Source organism: Prenolepis imparis, unplaced genomic scaffold (assembly GCF_030444845.1).
Source record: "Prenolepis imparis isolate NDT839.2.m4 unplaced genomic scaffold, iyPreImpa1.0 SCAF_1, whole genome shotgun sequence".
Classification (NCBI taxonomy): domain Eukaryota; kingdom Metazoa; phylum Arthropoda; class Insecta; order Hymenoptera; family Formicidae; genus Prenolepis; species Prenolepis imparis.
Genome location: NW_028141159.1, coordinates 1,095,387 through 1,118,257, shown reverse-complemented (window position 1 = coordinate 1,118,257; position 22,871 = coordinate 1,095,387). Strand labels below are relative to the sequence as shown.

The 22,871-nt window shown below is 34.8% G+C and overlaps 3 protein-coding genes and 1 long non-coding RNA gene across 6 annotated transcripts in view; 2 read left to right on the top strand and 2 right to left on the bottom strand.

Moving 5' to 3' along the window:
* LOC145941233 (uncharacterized) overlaps positions 1–12,523 on the bottom strand; it is a 179,505-nt gene extending 166,982 nt beyond the window's left edge. The window contains exon 1 of the long non-coding RNA XR_014426143.1: positions 12,409–12,523. This is a non-coding gene — a long non-coding RNA (uncharacterized LOC145941233). The remainder of the gene's footprint in view (positions 1–12,408) is intronic.
* On the top strand, positions 364–4,564 carry Nf-ya (nuclear factor Y-box A). Of its 2 annotated transcripts, none has more exons than XM_083047153.1 (7): positions 364–511; positions 1,951–2,260; positions 2,341–2,480; positions 2,663–2,842; positions 3,054–3,145; positions 3,262–3,406; positions 3,493–4,564. In XM_083047153.1, exons 2-7 carry the CDS (start codon positions 1,969–1,971, stop codon positions 3,562–3,564), a joined length of 921 nt encoding a protein of 306 aa, XP_082903279.1. In that variant the 5' UTR covers positions 364–511; positions 1,951–1,968; the 3' UTR covers positions 3,565–4,564. The 2 variants fall into 2 exon arrangements, with proteins under 2 accessions (XP_082903279.1, XP_082903288.1); XM_083047162.1 differs by lacking the exon at positions 364–511 and adding an exon at positions 544–1,146.
* LOC145941238 (uncharacterized) lies at positions 5,337–7,013 on the bottom strand. Its single transcript, XM_083047237.1, has 4 exons — positions 6,712–7,013; positions 6,501–6,627; positions 6,101–6,281; positions 5,337–5,549 (listed from the first exon to the last, which is right to left on the bottom strand). The coding sequence occupies exons 1-4, from the start codon at positions 6,937–6,939 to the stop codon at positions 5,366–5,368; spliced, it is 720 nt and encodes a 239-aa protein (XP_082903363.1). The 5' UTR covers positions 6,940–7,013; the 3' UTR covers positions 5,337–5,365.
* A 132-nt stretch (positions 12,524–12,655) lies between the features above and the next one.
* LOC145941007 (xibalbin-1) lies at positions 12,656–22,461 on the top strand. Of its 2 annotated transcripts, none has more exons than XM_083046755.1 (3): positions 12,656–12,981; positions 19,477–19,558; positions 20,146–22,461. In XM_083046755.1, exons 1-3 carry the CDS (start codon positions 12,897–12,899, stop codon positions 20,306–20,308), a joined length of 330 nt encoding a protein of 109 aa, XP_082902881.1. In that variant the 5' UTR covers positions 12,656–12,896; the 3' UTR covers positions 20,309–22,461. The 2 variants fall into 2 exon arrangements, with proteins under 2 accessions (XP_082902881.1, XP_082902890.1); XM_083046764.1 differs by having other exon boundaries at positions 12,657–12,981; positions 20,173–22,461.
* The last annotated feature ends 410 nt before the right edge of the window (positions 22,462–22,871 follow it).

The following is a 22,871-nucleotide window of genomic DNA, read 5'->3' as shown; positions in this document are numbered from 1 at the left end:
TGAACAAGCTTTATTTGTCTTCTAAATTATATAGCAAATTTAATTTAATTTAATTCATAGAATCAAATAAAAGCTTCTATCTTTAGATGCTCAAAGCATGAATAATTGTTCTCGAGGTCAATTTTCGAGATAGTTTTCAACGCTGATGGAGGGTATACGAAACTCGCGTTTTGTCGCTGACGGTGATTCATTTTACAAGGGACAATCTTAAGATCCTTTATCCTTTTATAATCGTATAGAATTGAATATAATTTGTCGGAAGGCGATTTTAACGGACGCGCGAATTTCGAACTGCGCGCTCGTAGGGGAGGGGGTTGAGACGCGTCCGTCGATTGGCCGCACTTGCGGAGACGCAGAGGGGCATCGACCGGTCTCGGCGTCGGTCTGCTATTCGAGTAGCAGTTCGTTGGGTCGCCACCAATACACAAGAGCCGCGGAACGCACTATCGCCGACCATTGGTCCTCAATTCGTCGACCAATCATTGGGAAAGTGCCCACGAAAATATCCAATGTAAGTTCACAAATTATCAAACATCAGCCCGATACGCGGCCGCGCGCCCACGTCTGCGATTAACCCTGATTTCGCGGTCGCGTCTCTGTGCCCTTCGCGCGAAGCCAGCCACCTTCGTTCCCCGAACCCCGAAAAGGCCCACGCGAACGCACGGCCATGTTTGTCGCGAGTAGCGATAGCTCGTTGTGTTCCTTTCCGTTCGCGGTCTCCGATGGCGACTCTCTCCTCTCTCCCGATCGACGCCGCCCGATCAAACTACGTCGCGCCTCTGCACCGCGGGGGGGGAAGGGTACAGCTGGGAGCGACGCGTACTCGTCTCCCGGGGAACCGCGTGTGTCGCGGGCCCGGACTCCTCCCGCTGCTCCGTTTCTGCCTTCGGTGCCTTCACGCCTCGACGATGCCCGATACGCTCGGCTTGCTCACCTGCCTAGTCGCCCGCGAGATATGGCCTCGATATCGCGCGCGCGAGAGAACCCACGTGGACTCCCCGGTTGCCGCGTCAAAGGCTCCGCCGAGAGTCCCCCGAGTCTTTCCCATCTCGAGTCTAACGATAAGTTACTCTACGAATTTCGTGCAGCGTTAACGTAACGACGGTTCCGATAACACCATCTCGATATGGCTATCCGATATGATCGGTATGTATATAACGTAGCGAACTCGTGTTACGTCAAACGGCTATGCGCATTACACGATACGTCTACGGAGTTTTAGGACTATATTAGTTAAAAATGATAAATCTTCGTCTTCAGCATAGGCGCCTCCTAGTACGTCGATTGATAATCGTACAGTTTCTTGAATGCCTCTGTCGAATTCTTTCAGCTGGAATACTATGGGCCGGTTTCACCATCTCTGATCAACTCAATCGACCGATTAAACTATATCTTTGTCGATGGGTGAAACCGGCCCATATATGTAGTTTATTCCTCATGTTTTTGTGGATGACTCGGATAAAGTCAAAATGACGTTCCTTTAATTGCGATTTTACTTCAGGGAACAAAATAAACAGCAGATATGCCAAATCTGGCGAATAAGGGGGGATAGCTAAAAACACTAACATGTTTCTCTGCAAAAAACTGTAACAACAACTTGTTACAATTCGACCAATGTCAGGCAGTTTCTTTACAAACCAGATTTGACTGATTATTGTCTGTTCCTTAAAATAAAATCACAATTAGAAGAATGCTATTTTGATAATTCCATCTCGTCACCAGTCACAAACATGATGAACATAATGAACTCAACATTCCACGAGAATTTTATAGCTTTTGGACGGCGCCAATCGATGTATACATCAGAAGAATATTATGTTTATGTATGATTATGAAAATATTTTTTAAGATTTATTATTTTTAATTAATATAGTAAAACTGTATACATCTTTTTTGTTTAACATCGCAATGCGTGTCGGTTGAAAGAAAAGTTAATTTTTATTATCGCAGCAAGGACCAACATCCACCATGGAGCAACTCAGCGAAGGACAGGCAGTTGTGGTTGGTAGTGCCGGTGGTACGGTACAAGTTGTACAGATGGGTCAGGGCGGACAAACTATGATGCTTCCACAGGCTATACAGGTAGCAGCGCCTAATGGACAGATACAAGTCGTACCTGTCTCTAGTTTGACCAATACCGGTCAGCAAATAGTAATTCAGCAACCGCAGACACCACAGATCATTCAAACTCCTGATGGACAGACTTATATCTATCAGCCTGTACAATTGGATGGTCAAGTTCAACAAGCACAACCAACAGGTATAAGAATAGGAACGCACACCTACTTGTATTGTGTTTTTATAGACAATCCTTTTCTTAAACATATTTTTGATTTGCAGTGATAAATCTCAATGGCAATCTCATGCAAATTGCTGGCACAACATCGCAAGCTGCAACAGCTACTGCAGCTACTACCACCCCAGTACAACCTTTGGGCAGTCCTACATCGACAATGTCACAAACAGGAAATGTTGTTATGGTAATTATCATTGAAAAAGCTTTCTAGTTATCTAATCTTTATATACACGTTAATCTTTATGTACACATTATTGATTGTAATGATTATAGAGCAATGCTAACTATACATATCATTTTTCTTGAATTAAAAAAATTGCTTTATCATCACAATAATTAATTAATGATATATTTTGCAAAAATTAGATGGTGCAACCAGGTAACAGCGGACAAACACAAGCGTTCCAAAGAGTAGCATTGCCTCACGCCGAGCTTCTTGAAGAAGAACCGTTGTATGTCAATGCGAAACAGTACAGGCGGATATTAAAGCGTCGACAAGCGCGTGCTAAATTAGAAGCTGAAGGAAAGATACCTAAGGAAAGGCCGGTATGGATTCTCAAATTTTTCCAAAACACATTAATGTGTTTGTGACAATAAAACATATATACTTAAATACTATAGTTTTGTAAGAAAAAAATTTTAATCTTCTATTAAACGCGTCTATTTGGTCTTAAATTGGATTTGTTACCTATTTACGCAATAATTGAATTGCGAAATGCTTAAAGACGCAAAAATTACATAAGATTTAATTTTGCAGAAATATCTCCACGAATCCCGTCATCGACATGCGATGAACAGAATTCGTGGCGAAGGCGGCCGATTCCATTCTGGTCAAGTAAAAAAGCGGAAGTAAGTGTTACTTTGTATTTTCCTAATGTAAATTTTCTAAACCTTGAAAAAGAAAAACTAAAGAAGCAGTGTCTCATTTTGGTAATTTTACGCATATAAGAGTGTAATGGTTCCAGTAGAGCAAATGCAAACTCCACGATTACCCAGCACATCACAACTTCAACCAGCACCGATAACGTTCATACTGTAGCAATAGCAGCCGCAAATGTAGGTGTACAATATCACGACACAGACAATATGGCATCCACAATTGTACTTGAAGTAAGATAACGCTTACTATTTTCTAATCAGTAATGTTTGCGTATGCGATGTAAGTTACATTTGCCATTTCTAATTATTTGTTGCAGAAACCAAATATTCCTCTGCAAGACATGATTTCTGATGACGACATTGTTACTTCAAACAATCATTTGATATAAATAATACAAATTGGATAGAAAAAAAATCAGCATAATAAATTTGTGTCGGTGATGTTATTGGACATTTGCATTTTGTAAATATTTTCATGTTTAGGTGCAATGTATAATACAAGTGTAATTTTTTCAAAAATCTGTGTAATTTTTACATAACTATAGATATGTCTATAGATATATCATGAAATTGTATATAAGGTTTTATATAATATCTTTCTTATTTCTTTTCTATTATAAAAAAAATATCGAAATTAATTGATAATTAACGATTAAAAATTTTCCTAACAAGCTTAAGAAAAAAAATAGATAAAAATTGTTTTTCAGTTAATATTAAATATTAAAAATGTATAATATTGGAAAGTGCAAAAAGTAATAATTCTCTCGCACAACATTTCTGATAAGAAAATTTTTAAATCATTTTTAAAGAATCTTTCTGTCTTTAACTCTGTGAAATTGTGAAATATTCTATTGTTTTGAGACAATTTGCATGAACATAAGTATAATATATCTCACACTATTTATAATTTGATAGTAATTAAAGCAAACATTTGTGACAATTTTATTTAGTAAAAGAATACATATATTGTTTTACTAAACAAGTACATATGTCTCACAAATGCTTATTTATATATATATATATATAAATAACTTCATATCTAAGGAAATTAAACTATAAATTAGATTAATGTATAGCATAATAATTGTATGTGGACATAGAGATTCTTCTTTTAATCACAAAATATATTTTGTCATTTAATGAGATTTAAAACTAGTTAGCAATACTGTGTAAGGTTAGAGACTGAATCATACATTTGTATATATCATGTGCTGGGTACATTTTTAGATTAAATTACTAATTAAGTTAAAAATTTTTCTTATAATTAAAAGATATTAGGAATATAAGTAATCGTCGTGAATTTGCGTAGTATAATTTTTTATTACAAATATATATTTAATTAAAAACTTGCTTTTTTTGTAAGAAATTAAAATGTGAGATATTTACGTATATGTATATAATCTTTCTAATTCTCAGAGATATTAACTCCCCAATATAAATATTGATAGATAAACGATTTCTAAGTGCACAATTTATAAGCTTATATATTTGAAAACTTTTTTGGTTAATCTATCTTAAAATTTTAAACTACACTTTAACTCTACTGTATAAAATATAAATTTCAACTCTGCTTCTTCATTTTTAATACTGTTTCTATATGTTTGTCAGTTATTATAATCTTAAAAAATATATATCTATTAAAAATGATACGAAAATACGCAAATAATAATTCAGTAAAAGAAGAATCGCCAATTAACTTTGTTCAAACAACTGACAAAGATTAATATGTTTGCTAAAGATTTTGAGATGTTTGCAAAATTTGTCAATTATGAAAAAAATATTCAACGAACAAATCTATCACGCATATAAAATATAAAATATTTACTCTTATGGATAATTATTTCGTATAAAGCGGCTCTATCGAATATGTAAATAATTACATAAAAATAAAATGTAAGCTATGTAACTATATCTTTATGCAGCGACATGTGTACTGATGTAAATGTGAAAAGTTTGTACGGCTGTAATTGAAAGTAATCCTAGCAAATAATTAGTGGTTTACTGAAAACTTGAGAGTGAAGTTGCAAGTGAAATTATTATATATAAGCATAAAAATATGAATTCTGTTTTTTTAACAACTTGCATACACTATAATTTATTGTAGTTGTTAATGACCTCGACACACACATCTTGTATACACACGCATATCTTGTGTCTCAATTATAAAATTATATCATTTAAAAGAATGACTTAGAATATTTTCGACGGGAGAGTTAAATTTTGTTTCAATATAAGTGAACATTCCGACTCGGTTATTTCAGAATTCCTTAATAACTCTTGCGATGCGATGCATTCTTTCATATCTGCGGGACTTTCTAGCATAATTCTTTCCCCTGTTATTCCGATTGTATTAGCGTACTCGGAATTGCCAGTTCTGCAGAAAAATAGAGTAATATATTTCTATATTTTAAATATATTAAGGCTCCTGGCTCCTTGCCGACCATGTCGAAATCGTGACGTCAGAGGCGAGAAAACACACGCAAAAATTTCTTAGATGCCATTTCGAAATGAAAAAATATTTCGATGAAACAGCACTTCAGATGGCTTTAGCACACTCTTAAAAAACCCCGAAAACTATCCTTTTCCCTTTATAATCAATCAACAGCTGTAAAATGTAATATTATGAAGCCCAGTCCGTCTGGTCTTTGCACATGCGCAGTCATTCCGCATGTCAAAGTCTGATATCTCGATCATTTTACAGATGTTGATTGATTATAAAGGGAAAAGGATAGTTTTCGGAGTTTTTTAAGAGTGTGCTAAAGCCATCTGAAGTGCTGTTTAATCGAAATATCTTTTCATTAAAAAATGGCATCTAAGAATTTTTAGCGTGTGCTTTCTCGCCTCTGACGTCACAATCCAATATGGCCGCGATGAGCACCCAGGAGCCTTAATCGGACGTTTCTCTACGTGGTGTATTTTACGTACTTTACACGAAGAATTTCTCTTTCCTTGGGATTAGGATCCAAGTTGTTGCGCGGTTTGACAATTTTTGGCGGCTTTATCAAGTCTCGCGTTGCGATTATCCACGGATCTCGATATGCGCGTTTCTGAATTGTCTCTGGTATAATCCAGTCTTGCGGTAACGTCGCGTCTACACGAGCACTATCTAATCGCGATCAAAGTATTCATTTTAATGACACAACATTGCAACATCGTAAAGATCAAACACGAAACTAAACAAAAACTAAAAGAGAGATTAAAATTCTGTTGCAACTTGCGGTATTTTATATAGTATAATCGAGACATACGATATCTCGTATAAAATTGTAAATAAGCAGCCATTAGTGTGATGATAAAATTATTATAATTAACGGAGTCTTTATACCAGAATCCCTCCAGTAATCCAATTGATATACAGTTTTTATTGATTTTTTCTTCTCGCGTTCTATCACGTTTTCATCCGGCACGATTTCTGGCAGAACGTTTCTCAGATAAGGAAACTTGTCGCGTATCTGTATTTTCGGGGAAAGATGTACGTGATTACACGATCATATACGCAGCTGCATATGATCTTTTACGTACAATTATATATTTACCCTGTTTAACCGTTCTAATGGATCCTCGCTTCGTTCGTTCTCGGGCAACGATCGATTTTCTAGTCGTGTATTCAGATACTGCTTGTACGGTTCGTTCAAGATGTTCAAAGGTGATCGATACTTGGGTAACGGTTTGCATCCGATTGGCCTTTCACCTTTCTTTCCCAGATAATCTTTCTTGTAGACCGTCGCAAAATCACGCGAGTCCTCGTCAATTTCTACGATCATTTCCAGCGAGTTAATTCGAGCAACTCATTTCTCGGAGAAATTTCGCAGACAAGCATCGCAATTTATTTGTAAATATTGACAGCACACGCGATGTCCTTCGTGACGCGATACGCACATTTTTATTTATGACAGTCCCATTTTTTCTTTTTTTTTTTACGCAAGAGGTCCATATGAAAAAAAATACGATCAAATATACGGTTATTTTTCGCTTCACAATTTTCAAGATTCAAATCTTTCACAATAAGTATCAAGTACTTATGTTCTTCTCTATTTTAAAGCTGTAGAGTTTGAAAATTATTTGTTATTAACAATAAATCCTTGAAACTCGAGATACTATTAAGCCAGAAGTAGATGCCAAACAAAATGAAACTGAGAACTTAATAGTTTGAGAGACTGGAAAACTTTTAAAATCGATATTAGATTATATATATTAAGATTGAAGATTGGAATTTGACCAATTCCAAACTCAATCTTCAAGAGAGCGTCTTCAATATACATTCTAATATATTTTATAGACGATTTTAGACTATGCACTTTGTATAAAAAGAAATGTTATAAAACTTGCGATATATAAATTCTTTTAAATGACAAGTTGTTGCAGACAAAAATTAAAAAGCTTACTAATGTCTTTATAAAAAAGATTTATCGTCTTTGCTGAAATATAGATTATAATTTCGAGTTAAGGGTATATTTACTATTGATTCTCGATTATGGAGATTATTAGATCTAAATTTAGCAACAATGTGTCAAACGCGACTGTGTTAATGCCATGTAATGTCAATTAATGGACTCTCCGCGTTTAATTTCTCTCGCCGAAAAGCCAGATCGTGGTACCACTAATCGTCCCGCGACACATAAGGCTTATTGTTAGACCCCGTCTGCGTTGCTCGTATAACGAAGTCTCTCCGAGATCTCTGGTAACTCATTATATAGGGGATGTATAATACCGGCTGACGCATGACACCCTCGTGTACCATAAACGCCAATTAGGACGCGACATCGGATTTCCTAGTTAGATAGGTGCACCCATCTTGATACGAACATGTTTTTTTATTTCTTCTTTTTGCTCGTTTTTTTTTCAGGATTGTATAGGTAAGACGCTTAAAGGATATCCGGCATCGTTATCGAAAATTTTAGCAGACTGGTGTATCTCATTTTTGTATGATACTTTGTATTTTTTTTTCATATAACAGGATGTTATCCGTAAATCAATATCGCGCCTCTTTCTCGTATTCGATACCTATTTCACCTAAGGGAATGACGAGAAGCAAAGAAATCGCGATATCGTCTTTATACGAGCAAAAATTAATAAAAGATTTATTTTACTATATCTCGCCTTTTTATTATATTTTATTATATTATTTTATCATTTTAACGAATACTGATCTTTCCCTACTTTTTTATTTCTACAGCGATATTAATAAATGTATTAATAATATGTATTGATTTTTTTAATACAAAATATAAATCAAATAGTAGACGAGAAGAGAGATATCATTTGATAATTTTCCGTTATAATGATATATTTTTTTGCGATGAAAATACACGATTGATTTTGATTGTTTTTTAATATTAGAATTTATTCTCGAGATATATAGGATTTTTTTAAATGCAAAGTGACATATTTTTCAACGCAAAATTACTTGGGTGAAAATCATTTTATACACATGCATACTGATAATAATCCCGATCTATGTATTATTTAACAATCGCTAATAAAGTTAAAAAATAAATCATTGTAATTTTATAGAAATTTCATTTTTTTTATCGAAAAAATAGAATCGGTAACTCGATAAATAAATGTGCAAATCCTCAATAAAGGAGAGCAAACTACTTTTCGTCACGAAATACAATGTATATGGGATCAGGCGGGATATTTAGGAGATATCAATAAATAAGAGAATTTACGATAGCTTCGTAATGCAACTGCGAGAGACATAGAAGAAAATTGCGAACATGAATGTATTAAGCGAGATATAAATACAATTTATATCCGATACCCCGAACGTGATAAAAGGACACATTGTACTTTTGTAAGCAAGTTGCATTGGAGGGTCTTCTCTTCGCAAAACACCCACAAACCGGCGAAATTTAGTAGCTTATTCCATCTCGACGTTATCTTCAATTTCTCTGACACCCACGATGGGAAATCCTTCCGCTTCATCGTCATTCTATCCATCTGTTAGTTAAATTGCACATCTACCTTTGGCTCGCTTTTTCATACGCGGAACTTTGTTGCCATTAGCAGGCAAGCTTTTATTAATGAGATTGCGACATGAAGCGAAACCGCCGACTTTAATTTTGCAATAGATTCGATGTCTATCTCGAGTGAAAAATCAAGAAAAGGATGTGTAGTACATTTATTAAAGCAGAGTACGAGTGAAAACTAATCCCAATAAATTTCTTCAATGCCGATTTACTGGTAAGTATTGTAAATTAATTTTTATTATTTATTCATATTAAAATATCTTTGTTAAATGTAGCAAAGTTAAATATATGAGCACTGTGGCATTTTCAGAAATAATTAAATAGTTTACTCGATTTAAATAGAAATGATACACTTTGCACAATTAAATTTTTATGAGCGCAATTAATTTACATTTGAATTGAGTTAGTTTTATATTTTATGTAATTTAATAATCCTTTGTATTTATTTATTTATTTTTTGTTTTATATCAACGATGCAAGCGCTTATATTGAGATTTATCTAACGTTGCAAATAATATTGCGAATATTCTCGATATTAGAACAAGACGTTAATCTCGAAACATGTTCGATTAATTGCTGACTCCTAAGCACTTTGGTGACAAACCGGAATTGCGTATTGCCCTTAAGTAAACGTCGGAAGTTCACAATCGCCTTTGCGGCCACTGTTCATGGCTAAGCGATCAAAGTCAGGTTCTGAATAATGGATATTGTCCAACGCGGTCATTTCATTATATATTTCCCGTACGTTGATTTAAGCTACACACTTCTGTCTTCTGTATAACTCTCGCGCCCCGAACTTTCTGAATGTAATTCAGAAACTTATTAGCATCAAAGAGACGAATACTCGACAGCGAGTTTAAAATTATATCGCTGTTGCAGATCTCTAGGAGAGAATAATTATTTTTTTTTATTCTTAAAAAAATATAAGATAGAAGAGCGGAAATTTGAGATACTAAAGCACGAGTGTTAAAAAAAAAGTCAGGAGAAAACGCGTGTAATAATTTACAATTTATATATTTCGTATTTGTATTACCGAAATGTAAACAAAAATTGAAAACAAATATATAATACGATACAACATAATTCGTTATATTAAACATTTAATTTTCTCTCTTTCTCTCTACATGAAGAAAAAATACAATGCAATGACATGTATGATATTCTCTCGACATTGGTATGCAATTTTTCCCTTATTTTAATATTATTTATGAAAATTACTGACACTTTGTAATAACTCTGAAATTAATTTCTCCGCAATTTCTTCGCACATATATTTCATCACATTTATCCTGTAAATTCGCACAGAAACTACTCGCAACAAATACAAACTTGAATCTCGGTTTAATTTATGCTTTCGGCCGTCATGCAACGCACAGAAAGCATGGAGTTTTCCTCTGTTCAGGCTTTCGCGGAGCTCTCGAGAGCCTCGCCACAACGATTCACGTCTGTTACAGCTGATGCGGTGGCACGCTCGGAAACTGTACCGCCGTGTGAATAAACTAAATTGCGCATTCCAGCCAAACAATGCCAAATGCTACTAACAACGTAACGTTCACGATAACTCTCTTGAGCGCCGTTAACGAGAAATCAACATTTCCATTATTTTGCACCCCCGCAATGAAATTTCCCGCGCGTGTAAAAACAATTAAACGTCATACGCACATATGTACTATATAGTTATTCGCCATTGATTAATTGGAACAAAATATTATTGTAATAAAAAAATATCGAGGCGCTAATCATAAGCTAAATTATAGGCAAGTTGAAAAAAAAAACTTCTCCTATAGCAATCTAGAGACTTTCATGAATTAAATTTGATAAAAAAAAGCAAATATGTAATAAACAACGTTATTTTTTTATTTAAAATGTAAGTATATTTTAAATTTTAATAAAATAGAATTTTTATTTGACAGAATTATATATATTTAAAAATATTTACAAAATATTGCGAAAAATGTCAAAGATAAAAAGGGCGATGAAAAGAGATCTATTAGGGTCGTAATAAAATCCATCAAAGTTTGCTTTGAACATTGCAAGATTCATGATAATACGATTTGATTTAAAATCACTATGCAGAATGGAACATGTCGGAAAAAGAAAAACTCAATTTTGAATTTCAAGGTGATTTCTGTGAGGAATCTATCTATATCTCTTTAACCATATAAGTTCTTTATGCTCCGTACAAGTTTTGATCTCAAGTGAATATATTTAAGATTCGGATTCTGTGCATAACAATATACAGAGAGAATTTTCTCTTAGAATTTATCCTGAAAATCATTGTAATCGTGGGACAATATGGTATGGAAAGAATTTTAAAAATATGTTTGATTAATTTTACCATACTTTTAGTAAATTTTACTATACTTTTAATAAAATTAATCAAACATATTTTTTTTTTATTGTGATAAATATTAATCAGAGAAATTCTCATAAAATTCTTTCCATACCATATTGTCCCACATTTACCATGATTTTCAGGATAAATTCTAAGAGAAAATTCTCCCTGTGTACTCTCTGATTTGCGCAATCATCTCTGTCGGAGACTCGAGCAAACGAGAAGGGTTACGAGTGTGGTAAACAAATTTTTATTAATTCCGCATATTCACCAACGAATCGAATTAACAAATTACGGAGATTTGCGAGATTACGTATCAAGGACGAGCAAATTGAACTAATTATCCTTTTATTACACGGGAAGACACGTATATATTGATTCATTCCTGACACTAAAACGGCCGAAACATCTCAAGTAAGTATTTTATATTCAGAGATTCATTATGTGAGAGCAGAGTGTGTGTTCGTGTTTTATATCATTAAAAATATAAATCAAATGCGACTTTCTTTTAAAAAAAGAAACTAATTTTTCTGTATTGCCAAATGCTCGGTTCAATATCAGTAAGAGTTTACCCTGTTTTTAATTTCGATATAAGTCACTTTATTCAGCTGAACTAATATAAAATAGAGTAGAACTTTGATAAAGCAGAATACAGTTTCCTAATATATTTTCCTATATAATAATTTACATATAATTCGCATTTATATCACTGAAACGTACAACATCTGCTTCTCCTTTGCACAATTGCTCCTCAACTTTTTTCGCGTCAAATTTGTGTATCTCGCCTTGCAACAAACTATATATACCTCTGACATTTGAACTCTTTGCAGCCTCGGACAGTTTTAAAGGTTTCGAGGTCGGAACGGAGATAAAATAAGAACAAATAGACGGACAGAAGAGTAAAAGAAATAGAGTCTAACAAGTACCAGTTGCTTCGCAACCAGTTGCTCCTCTCCGAGAATACGAGGCTGATACGTAGCGGCGAACGGCAGCCGAGAAAGGATCTTCATCCCTCGGATAGACTCAAGGGGTGCTCCTGCACCGCACGATCAGACGACGCGCACTAGAGCGCGCGTGGCGGACAACTTGGCGCGCGCGATCCGCTCGCGAGCTCCGCTTCTCGTGGGGGCGCATCGCCACGCCTCCCTCCGCGTCTATATAAGCATCACGATCGCGGTGGAACCCTCACTCGCACCCCAGTACCCGGTGCCGGTCAGCCGAGGGTGAGATTCCTTGCACGAAACGAGAGCGGAAGAGACGAGCGGGAACGAGTCGGGACACTTTGCTTTACATCTCTTGTTCTTTCTTTCTCTCCCTACTGTCATTTTTTTTCTCTCGCTCTCTTTCTCTTTCACGGATTTTCGTGAGCGCGAACCGTGACGACCCCGAGCGACCGCATCCGGCATAAGGCGATATGAGATCCTGGTTATTGTGGTTGTCCCTTCTGTTGGTCGTCCTGGCCGACAGAGGCTTCGCCAGTCCTTACTTCGACGACGGTGGTGAGTTTTCATCCTACGATTCTCTCCTTTATCATCGCGCGTTATTTAATCCTGAACAAATTGATCCGAGGACAACGCAAAAATTCCAAGGACATTGTGAAGAATGTATTACGGAAAAAATGTCGCGAGAGAATGTTAAAAAGACATCTCTTTCAGAGATAGCTTTACGACGGTTTTTGAGAGATTTGCGTTGTCTGTATGTGTATAAATACGTTCGGATTAATTAATTTCTATGTGAATTATACGGATAAGAAATTATATATTCATGGATAACATGATGCAAATATTGCATGACCCATTTTGCGTATGTTGCACATAATATAATTAGAAAGAGCTTCGAGAAACTTGGTACAACCAAAAAGGAGGGTGTGGTGAAAATAAATTAAAAATATCGAATAAAGTTGTTTTCGTGCAAAGTTTTACTTTCGAAAAAATTAATTTTAAAAGGGGAAATCTTGATCGTTTTCTTTGTAATTTGAATGATTTCTAACGATCTATAATATGTATCATACATCATCGGATTTATCTCATCAGTAGCTATTGAAATATATATAAAAAATATACAATAGTCTCTCTTTTTTAACAAAGAGAGAATTTATATAACTTTCTCAATCACTTTAATTTATTTTAAATTGTTTTAATAAATAAAACGTTTATACTTTTATATTTATGTATATTGTATTAATAGTCATCGAGACAAATTCAACGATGTATGATTTTCGATTTATTTTTGCATGGGAAATTGTCGCTTTTTCCATTATATTACGTTATATGAATCTCTTTTCGTAGCGAGCAATAATTAACGAGTTGTGCAAAATGGAAATGTTGAAAATTGGCTGGTTTAATTTTTTATTTAACGACTCTGATATAATTAAATGATAGTTTTTTAATATTCCTTTTTGTAGAAGAATTTATTCTTGCATAAACATTTTCTTTCATTTATTTTTAGATTTTTTACTCCCATGCTGAGCGTAGGATAAACAGCATGTTTTCTTTGATGTGAAATATATTGTATTTTTAAGAGAGAAACTTTTCCTTTATTATTTTTAAATTGTTAACATTGTCCATATATTGCACAAAAAAAATAAAACTAATGCCTTACAGATAATAGAAAATAAACAAATTGAGACTAAACGAATTTTTACAGTGCGTTTTATTTTTTAGGTCTAAATAATTTTTTTGCAACAATTTATTACATGTGTTTATATAACTCTTTTGAAAAATATGTATATGTATATTGAAAACATAGTCAAGTTGAACTTTTTTTGCATCTTCTGGAATATCAAACTTAGTCTAAAACATATCTATTTTTAATTATATATTGTTTATAAAAACTTTTCTACAAAACTTGTTTATAAACATATCTATATGTGCATTATTCTTACTTGACATTAAAGCATAATATGCGAAGCGAAACTTTATTCGAGTGAAGTTTTCCAATTAAAATGCATCATCTCACAGAAAAGTTTCACTGAGAAACAAATATCCGTTCTGTTTAGTGTCGCGAGATTGCTCCAAAGTCTTGTTGAATACATACTTGATAAAAAGTGATCCTGTTTGTCTCTTCTTCGAAATTAATTCTTCCTTGAATTACATCGCGATGAAAGAGAGTTACCGATAAGTTCTTCGAAAATATACAAGTTACTCCGAAGTTGCGTCCGCATTGAAAACTTTTTGATTGGTTCTAATTTGAAAATTTCGAAATTAATCGACCAGAAACTTGGCGAACGTTAAAACTTTAATATTTAGCACGTCTGCGTAACAATAATCTCGAGATTCCTTCAATCTTGTAATCTCGTTACTCGTAATTTTTTTTCACAATCACGCTGACAACGAGAGCCAAAAGTTTTGCGTTTATCGGAATAAAAATAATTATATGATTATAATGTTGTGAATTAAGCGAGGAACACTAATACAATCAACATAGATTCGTTAAACTTATTTAAAAAACGCGTAAAAGTATCTCAAGTCGAGAACGAGACGAGAAGCGCATTTTTTTATGGAGAAACTCTCGACACACGAGAGTGCCTAGTGCAAGTGACGCAGGTCTATGCATGATCGGACGAATCGAATTACGGAAACGTGTTAAAGCCGCCACGTTTGGCTTCCACTTGAAAGCAGCAATCTGGCAAAAGCGACACGCAATCTGCAATATTTGCTCTTACTCGTGATTATCGCACTTTACGGAAATTAAAAACAAAGTAAGCGAGTAAATTTAGTTTTCCTTTAGCGTCGAGATAACTTCGTTTAGAGAATTTATTTTATAAGGTGGAGCGAGAAAACGACGAAGAGAGAAAAGAGAGAAGGGCCGATCGGCGAATGCGAGTACAGATATATAAATTTATGTTAGCTATATCTCTTAACAAGAACTTTTTTAGCTCTGTACTAACTCGGTTTAGTGCTTTAAAGAGCAAAGTAGACTGACAAAGTAGGGGGTATAAACTTACCAGTTCTCATTGAAATAGTTCTCGTGAATTTACGCAGCTACTATGTTCGAGTTCCACTCGCACACATCCTCCCTTTTCACTGTGATTTATAATATTAAAGAGCTCTTTTCTTCTTTCATAATAAAAGTCGAGAGATGTCTTTTGTGTGCTACGAAAAAAAATTCTCCCATTAATACGACTGTAGAGAGATTTAGCGATTATATTTTCCTTTGTGCTTTATCGTTCATTTTAATTGTTACATTTCGTCTACGTTGCCTATATTTGTAAAAAAAATTAAGATTGATTTTTTTTATATATCATTTAGATAGCACAATTTAATTACGTCGATGATTAAATATTTGATTAATAAAATACACACGGCGCTATTCTTATCTTCGGCAAAACGAAACATTTGGAATGTGGAAAATCATGATGATTGTGCAAGAATTGTTCGGTGTTAATGAAACTGTAATCAGTTTCCGGGACGGACATCGGTCTCGATGATTTCATTACAAGCAGTTTGATTGCTTTTCGGGGGCTTCCCGTCTGAAGACACTGCAATTGTTTATCGATCTTTCGATATCTCGTAACCGGAAAGTTTTTTCATTTTCCTCGTCATTCGTTACATCAACTCTTGCATTAGATGTTGCCGGTTGTTTTAATTAATTACTTGTATTTTCCATTGTTATCTCGATTATATTGTATGCTTAGATCGAACATTGCGAATGTTGTTCCAAGTGTCTCTCGGGGAAGGGTCTTGTTTATATATTTTATACACCGAAGTCAACAAGTCGCGCGGAATGACTTCCCGAAATGACGTATAATAATTGGATTATTACGTGTCGCAAAATACAAGTTACGTGCTGCTCCTCCTGGACGATAAAGATGCGGGTCTTTCTCTACGAAACGATAAAATGAAAATTTTACTGTCGTTTCGTCACATTTTATTATCTCGCGAACCCCCACGAAGTAATATACGACTTTATAGTAACCGTCAAGAGATACGACATAGAAAGAGCAAGACGTGTTTTTTAGTGAAAAAGCGTGTTTGTAGGAAAAGTAACAATCTTTGTGAAATTTGTGACGAATTTATAACATTTTGTATATTAATCCTGCATACTAACACGATTTAATATGAGTTACAATGTGTGTGTATGTACGTGTATGGTGGTATTTTTTATAATTCAAAATTCAATAAACTTAGACATTTTTTAAAGTGTGGTTCTCTCTCTTTCTCTAAAACGTTAAAAGAAATATATTACAAGTATAAATAATTACAAATTTCTTTTGATAAAAAATTATTTTAATAAAAGATAAAGGCAATATTAGTTTACAAAACCAGTCTCTACTGCGAAAATAGTATTTACGTGAGGTTCTCTCTTGTTAGAAGTTGCTAAAAAGATGACCTTGTTGTTGACTCTGAGCGCGAATAATTTCGCAATTTTCTGCTACGGTACACAATAGAAATATTGAAACATTGGCGACATCCCTGGAGTATTCGCGTAAAAGGGATGGAAATGCAACAGCAACGAGAAAGGAAAGGAGAAAAAGTAATACTATCGGATTAATATCTTAATCCTCCAGATGGGAAAGTCTGTATTGAAATAAGGGAGAAAGGCAGAGAAAGAGAGTGAAAGAGAGAGAGAGCTACTCTTATCGAGATTATCTTACCACGATTAATGAATTCGCAATCGATCGCTTATCACTTTTTACCCGATTTCCGTTCTTTCATCTCTCTTCTATTGCCGTGCGATAATAAGATCGCAATTTAATCGTTTCTCACTGCACTTATTCTATCAAGCCGCGATAAAAAATTCAGAAAATATCAAAAGGTGAGAAATATTTGAGGCATTTGTATTATGAAATATAGAGTTGCAGGAATTTAATAAAAACAAGGGCTAATATTGCACAAAGCAAGCGAAAATTCATAAAGTGAAAATAGGTATATATATATATATATATATATATATATATATGTATATATATAAAGATGTATAATATTGTATATGCAAAATTATTTCTTTGGCAAAAATATTTTTTTATATATTTTAACTTGTCTCTTTTATTTCTTTTTTTATTTTACTCTATGCATCACTTTCTTATATAAATTTTCAATTTCATTTTAATGAATAAAAAAAAGACGAGTTTGTGATGAATAATACGGTGTTACGTCAATTTCATTAGTAGAGAAAAAAAATATAAAGTTTCTCAAATGGACTATATTTCATTTTATTTGTCACGTTCTCTTTCACCTCCTCGTGGGAAGGATCTTTTCGTGTAAATTCCAGACACACATAACGATATTTGCCACAATAATCTTAATGGACCATTAGACCTAATGTTCTTTCAGACGGAATTGCGAAGTCATAAACCGCAATAATAAAAATGAAACAATGAGAATATTAAATATGATTCCCTCGATTATCATACATCTTGCAATTAGTTTTTGTATATTTTATATGTATAATGGGAATATTTTCAGTCTTTATGGATTTTTTTTATCAGAAAGTGTAAAGAATACATATATGAGAGGAATACAAAAATGTATTTTTCAGCGAATAAATAGCTCTCGACATTTTTGAAAAATAAAAAAGTAGTTACTAAAAAATAAAATATATCTTTCCGAAGAAATTTACGGTAAAGATATTCTCTACTTTTTATAATTTTGACGCATTTCTAGAATATCGACTATTCCGTCCGATAAGGCAAATTTATCTTCGTCAAGACAAAAGACGAAGACAAGATATTTGCTCCAGCGATCAAACAGCGAGTCAAAGAAACGTAAATTACGAGGTCTTCATTATTGATATTGTTTTTATAGAGTGCATATAAAACGTTCTTTCATTTTTGTTCTTCCTCCATCTCTTGAAGATGTGCCCTTTAAGGTGACGGATCGAAATTCGTATACATAAGCCTTGGATCTAACATAAGCTCGCGTGCGAATTTATGCGCGAGTCTCGTTTTCCATCCGCAAAGGATTTTCAAGATTACTCTCAAGGCCATCGCACACGAATTTCCGTAACCGTAAGCATAAGAAGTAACGTAAGAATTATTTTATGTCTAAAATATGTGTATATATTTATATATATTACATATTAATATTCTTTAATAATTTTAAGCTCCTGGCTCCTTGCCGACCATGTCGAAATCGTGACGTCAGAGGCGAGAAAACACACGCAAAAATTTCTTAGATGCCATTTCAAAATAAAAAAATATTTCGATGAAACAGCACTTCAGATGGCTTTAGCACACTCTTAAAAAACCCCGAAAACTATCCTTTCCCCTTTATAATCCTTTCCCCTCGACAGCTGTAAAATGTAATATTATGAAGCCCAGTCCGTCTGGTCTTTGCACATGCGCAGTCATTCCGCATGTCAAAGTCTGATATCTCGATCATTTTACAGATGTTGATTGATTATAAAGGGAAAAGGATAGTTTTCGGGGTTTTTTAAGAGTGTGCTAAAGCCATCTGAAGTGCTATTTAATCGAAATATCTTTTCATTAAAAAATGGCATCTAAGAATTTTTAGCGTGTGCTTTCTCGCCTCTGACGTCACAATCCAATATGGCCGCGGTGAGCACCCAGGAGCCTTAAAATTATTAAATATCAAATTATACATAAATCAGATATATATGTATACACATGTCATGCAATGAACATAAATCGTGTAGAAGAATAGAGATGTGCCATAACCTTTTTGTAGCAATACTCATATATATATGTATACAATTCTTCGTACGTAAAAATTTCAACCGACTGAAATTCATGTTACGTGTTAAGATTATGGTTATTTCTGATCTTACGGAATTATTTAGATCAAAGCTAGTTTTTTATTGGTTCTCGAGCTTATTCTTACGTCTTATGCTTACGGTTACGGAAATTCGTGTCCGATGGCCTTTACCCTTCCTTTTTTTCTCCGGTTTTGTAAGAATTCGGCGTCTGGCGTAAAGTAAAAAAATATAACGTCTCTTTTTTTCTAATTAACCGACGCGACTTGGTAGAGCAGAGTGAAGTATATATGTAGATCGTATTATTAAAGTGGATCGTTGGCGTTTTTTTACTTTTGCAGAAGACGCAGGCGATTTCCAAGGTGGCGACTCCTCGGATTATACAGACAACGCTTTGGAGAATCTGATGCGAGCGGCGCAAAAGTGAGTGGATTATCTTACTTGTCAATCCCGGTTTCATCTTCCCTCTTCAACGAGTTCTCCTCTCATACAGCCCTTTCCCGTTTCCCGTAATTTTTCCTTCCGGTTGCGAAAAATTGCATGCTTTTCACGGAGACGCCGATGTATAAAAAGAGTTTACAGAATAAATTTCTTTTCTCGTAAAAAAATCTCGCGAAATAATTTATCATTGATAGAGTGAGTCCCTTATTATGCGTATATATAAAAAAAATAGAATGCGTGTGTGAATCTTACTGATGTTCGAAATCTTGACGTCTGTCGAGAATTACAAAGAGGTGCGGAAAGAAAATCCGGAAACTCGAGATAAGAGTCTTTCATTCGCGCGATCCCCAAAGAAATCTTTCCGCCGTCCGCGGAATGTATAGTATACTTTGCGTTATTTCCAAGTATGGTATGTGTGTGTGTGTGTGTGTGTGTCTATGTATGAATGCACATGAATATTCGCAAACACCGAACGCTGCGGTTTCCTAGTTCCCCTTTCTTATCCCGATGTTTCTCGATGTCTCGATGTCTCGAAATGGCATTCTCTCGATTTCCCTAATCTCGAGTAGACGTACCTCGTTGATATACTTGTTTAGGCGTGCTTGCATAAGACGCGGCGGCAACTGCGATCACCGGCCGAAGGACTGCTGCTACAGTTCCAGCTGCCGCTGTAATCTCTGGGGCTCCAATTGCCAGTGTCAACGGATGGGTCTCTTCCAGAAATGGGGCTAAATATACGTTATCCCCTTCTCTCCCTTCCTCCACCCTTACACCCTCATCCTTCCTCCGCCCTGTCCTCCCTATCCGCCGCTCTGACGAGTCTTCCTACGCGTCTCGCGTTTCCCCGTTTCTTTCTTTTCTCTCCTTTCTTTCTCTTCCCTCTTTATTGCGCGGGAGATGATCCCGGACGACGATATCCTACTTCTTCTCCTCGCGAGCACACTCGGACGTTCCTCCCGTACAATTTAACCCCCACCCGATAAATATACATATATATCTGTCCCGTGGGAATAATTCTCTAATGTGTCTTCAACATTGATGCTTATATCAATTTATATCAATCTCGACTAGAACGAAGGCCTCGATGATTACGCTTGACTATTCTTTTTTTCGTTTATGTGATTTCTTATAGATCCCTTTTAGTCGCGCATATGAACACGATTAAGTGTGAATTGCGACCTGCTTGGAGCAGGTTACTCTCGAAAAACCATTTGCATGCTTTTCCGCGATATCTTCTATACTAGTGCCAGACTCTCCCTCGATACTACCTCTCTCGCAATATTCAATATCCGAGGATCGGTTGCGCCAATCATAATTTAATTAAAAATCGTTAATGCTTAACGATTTTTTTTCCTTTTAGATCTTAGCTCCAATTACAGCGTGGATAATGCGAAGAGTATAATTAATTCGCGATGGCCAACTGCGGTGCAATCGATCCTTAACGAAGATCGCGATTCTCGTGAGAATTATCATATTAAATGACGTTTTACTCTCGGCGTTATATATATTTCTTTTTTATCATATTCGCTATTTATTTCATAAAAAAAATTCTCTTCCTTAAATTCCCGCTTTTGGATTTTTCATCAACGAAAGTCGTCGTCGAATCGGAGCAGAAAATGGCAAATGCACGTATTTAATAAAGGATCAAACATTCCTTGCAATCCAATCTGGTCTTTCGAATAAGATACCCGAAGAAGAATACAGCCATGAAAATATATTGTATCTATGGTTTCAATTTTCGCTTAACGTTAACAAAATAAATTTTGAAATAATTAATCTCACGAATTTCGCCATCCAATCCCTAATATACAATATATGTAACTCGTAAAATATATATAAATGTGATAAAAAATTGGAAATTGCATTTACTTTGTGACAACTCTTCCTTGAAAGAACTTTGACTGGAAAAGAAAAGTTTCTGTCATCCACATCTTCCCTTAGAGCTCTGAACTTGAAGAAATATATATTTTTTAATTCAACGAGATACAAATAAAGTATTGAAAAAATACGTTCGAGCTAACATACATATGTCAAAATATTTATACAAAATTGTTGTCAAACGTATTTTTGAATTGTAACATTGTTTTTATTTGTCACGCTGCTCCTTTTCGACGACGATCCTTCAAGAGTTTATCTACAGAGAATCTATATAGTTCGACTCTCCCGTTATGAATAAATAAAATCTACGAAAAATCTCGACTATCTTTACATGCGAGAAATGTGATTCTCTTCACGGCGAATCGCAAACACGATTCTCTCGTATCTACGGAACTTCGCAATCTTTCTGGACGGGACGGAAAACGAGATTCCAAGGAAAAATGTAAGCGATGAGATGATATATACATATATTATATATAAATTACGGGAACTACTGCCTCTCTGATTGGAGATATCTCTCCGGCCACTTTCGCCAATCAGATCGTCGGTGTTCCTTGACCGTCACTCCGTCGAGAATGATTGCGAATAATCGATAGGGTAATTAAGATTCGGTGTAACGGGGGAGAGATTTCTTTCGGTCAATTGCGGAAATGAGGATCAAGAGGAATTATTGTATAGTCGTCTCAGCAGAGAGATAATTAATATGTATATGTGGTATATCTAAACTGTGACGGCGATTTTATTTAAAAGCACATACCTTAACGGTATATACTCGTATATACATATAAATATAGATACAGACGACATGCAATCTACATTTTCTCTGTACTCCGCCTCTTGAAACTTTAAACACATTACTTACCTATATGTATGCATACGAATTATAAAGTATAAATACTACAATAATAAATGTTATGCATTGTACCCGAAGGTGGATGTACACGTGTACCGATATATATATATTATATATATATTTCATGGAAATATAATGTATATTATGTATGTAAGAGTATAGAGTATTTCTCTTTTGTTTTATGCGACGATTTAATTTGCCGTTTACTTTCATTTCGAAATCCTCTCGAGATGAGTGCGACTCATTTCCAGCCTGGTAAGTAGACACAAATTAATACCTTTCCCGATTTAATTGCAAGAACAAAGCGATATTTAAAGGAGTATAAATAAAAGGTTCTTTTTTTGCACCTTCTGAACCAATCGAGAAGCTTCGAAGTCACGTCGAATGACCTCTTCCCTCGCCAGGTCGCTGGGATAACGTCGTGCTAAACCTGCAGGGTCAAGTAACTGGATCGTGACGTATGATTTAACTCGCAACGTGATTTTCTCTTGCGGTGAAGGATTACCCGGCAAATTATATACATGTAACCTTTCGTACTTCCTGCCGTGATTTAAATCCGACTAG

Bases quoted from the DNA above. Each gene is read 5' to 3' on its own strand.
- Nf-ya (XM_083047153.1), top strand. From the start codon at position 1,969: ATGGAGCAACTCAGCGAAGGACAGGCAGTTGTGGTTGGTAGTGCCGGT. The intron at 2,481-2,662 runs GTAATTATCATT...TGCAAAAATTAG, and splicing joins AAACAGGAAATGTTGTTATG to ATGGTGCAACCAGGTAACAG. The intron at 3,407-3,492 runs GTAAGATAACGC...TATTTGTTGCAG, and splicing joins CATCCACAATTGTACTTGAA to AAACCAAATATTCCTCTGCA.
- LOC145941238 (XM_083047237.1), bottom strand. From the start codon at position 6,939: ATGATCGTAGAAATTGACGAGGACTCGCGTGATTTTGCGACGGTCTAC. The intron at 6,628-6,711 runs GTAAATATATAA...CCGAAAATACAG, and splicing joins CATTAGAACGGTTAAACAGG to ATACGCGACAAGTTTCCTTA. The intron at 5,550-6,100 runs GTACGTAAAATA...ATTTTTCTGCAG, and splicing joins AGAGAAATTCTTCGTGTAAA to AACTGGCAATTCCGAGTACG.
- LOC145941007 (XM_083046755.1), top strand. From the start codon at position 12,897: ATGAGATCCTGGTTATTGTGGTTGTCCCTTCTGTTGGTCGTCCTGGCC. The intron at 12,982-19,476 runs GTGAGTTTTCAT...TTACTTTTGCAG, and splicing joins TCCTTACTTCGACGACGGTG to AAGACGCAGGCGATTTCCAA. The intron at 19,559-20,145 runs GTGAGTGGATTA...AATCTCGAGTAG, and splicing joins CTGATGCGAGCGGCGCAAAA to ACGTACCTCGTTGATATACT.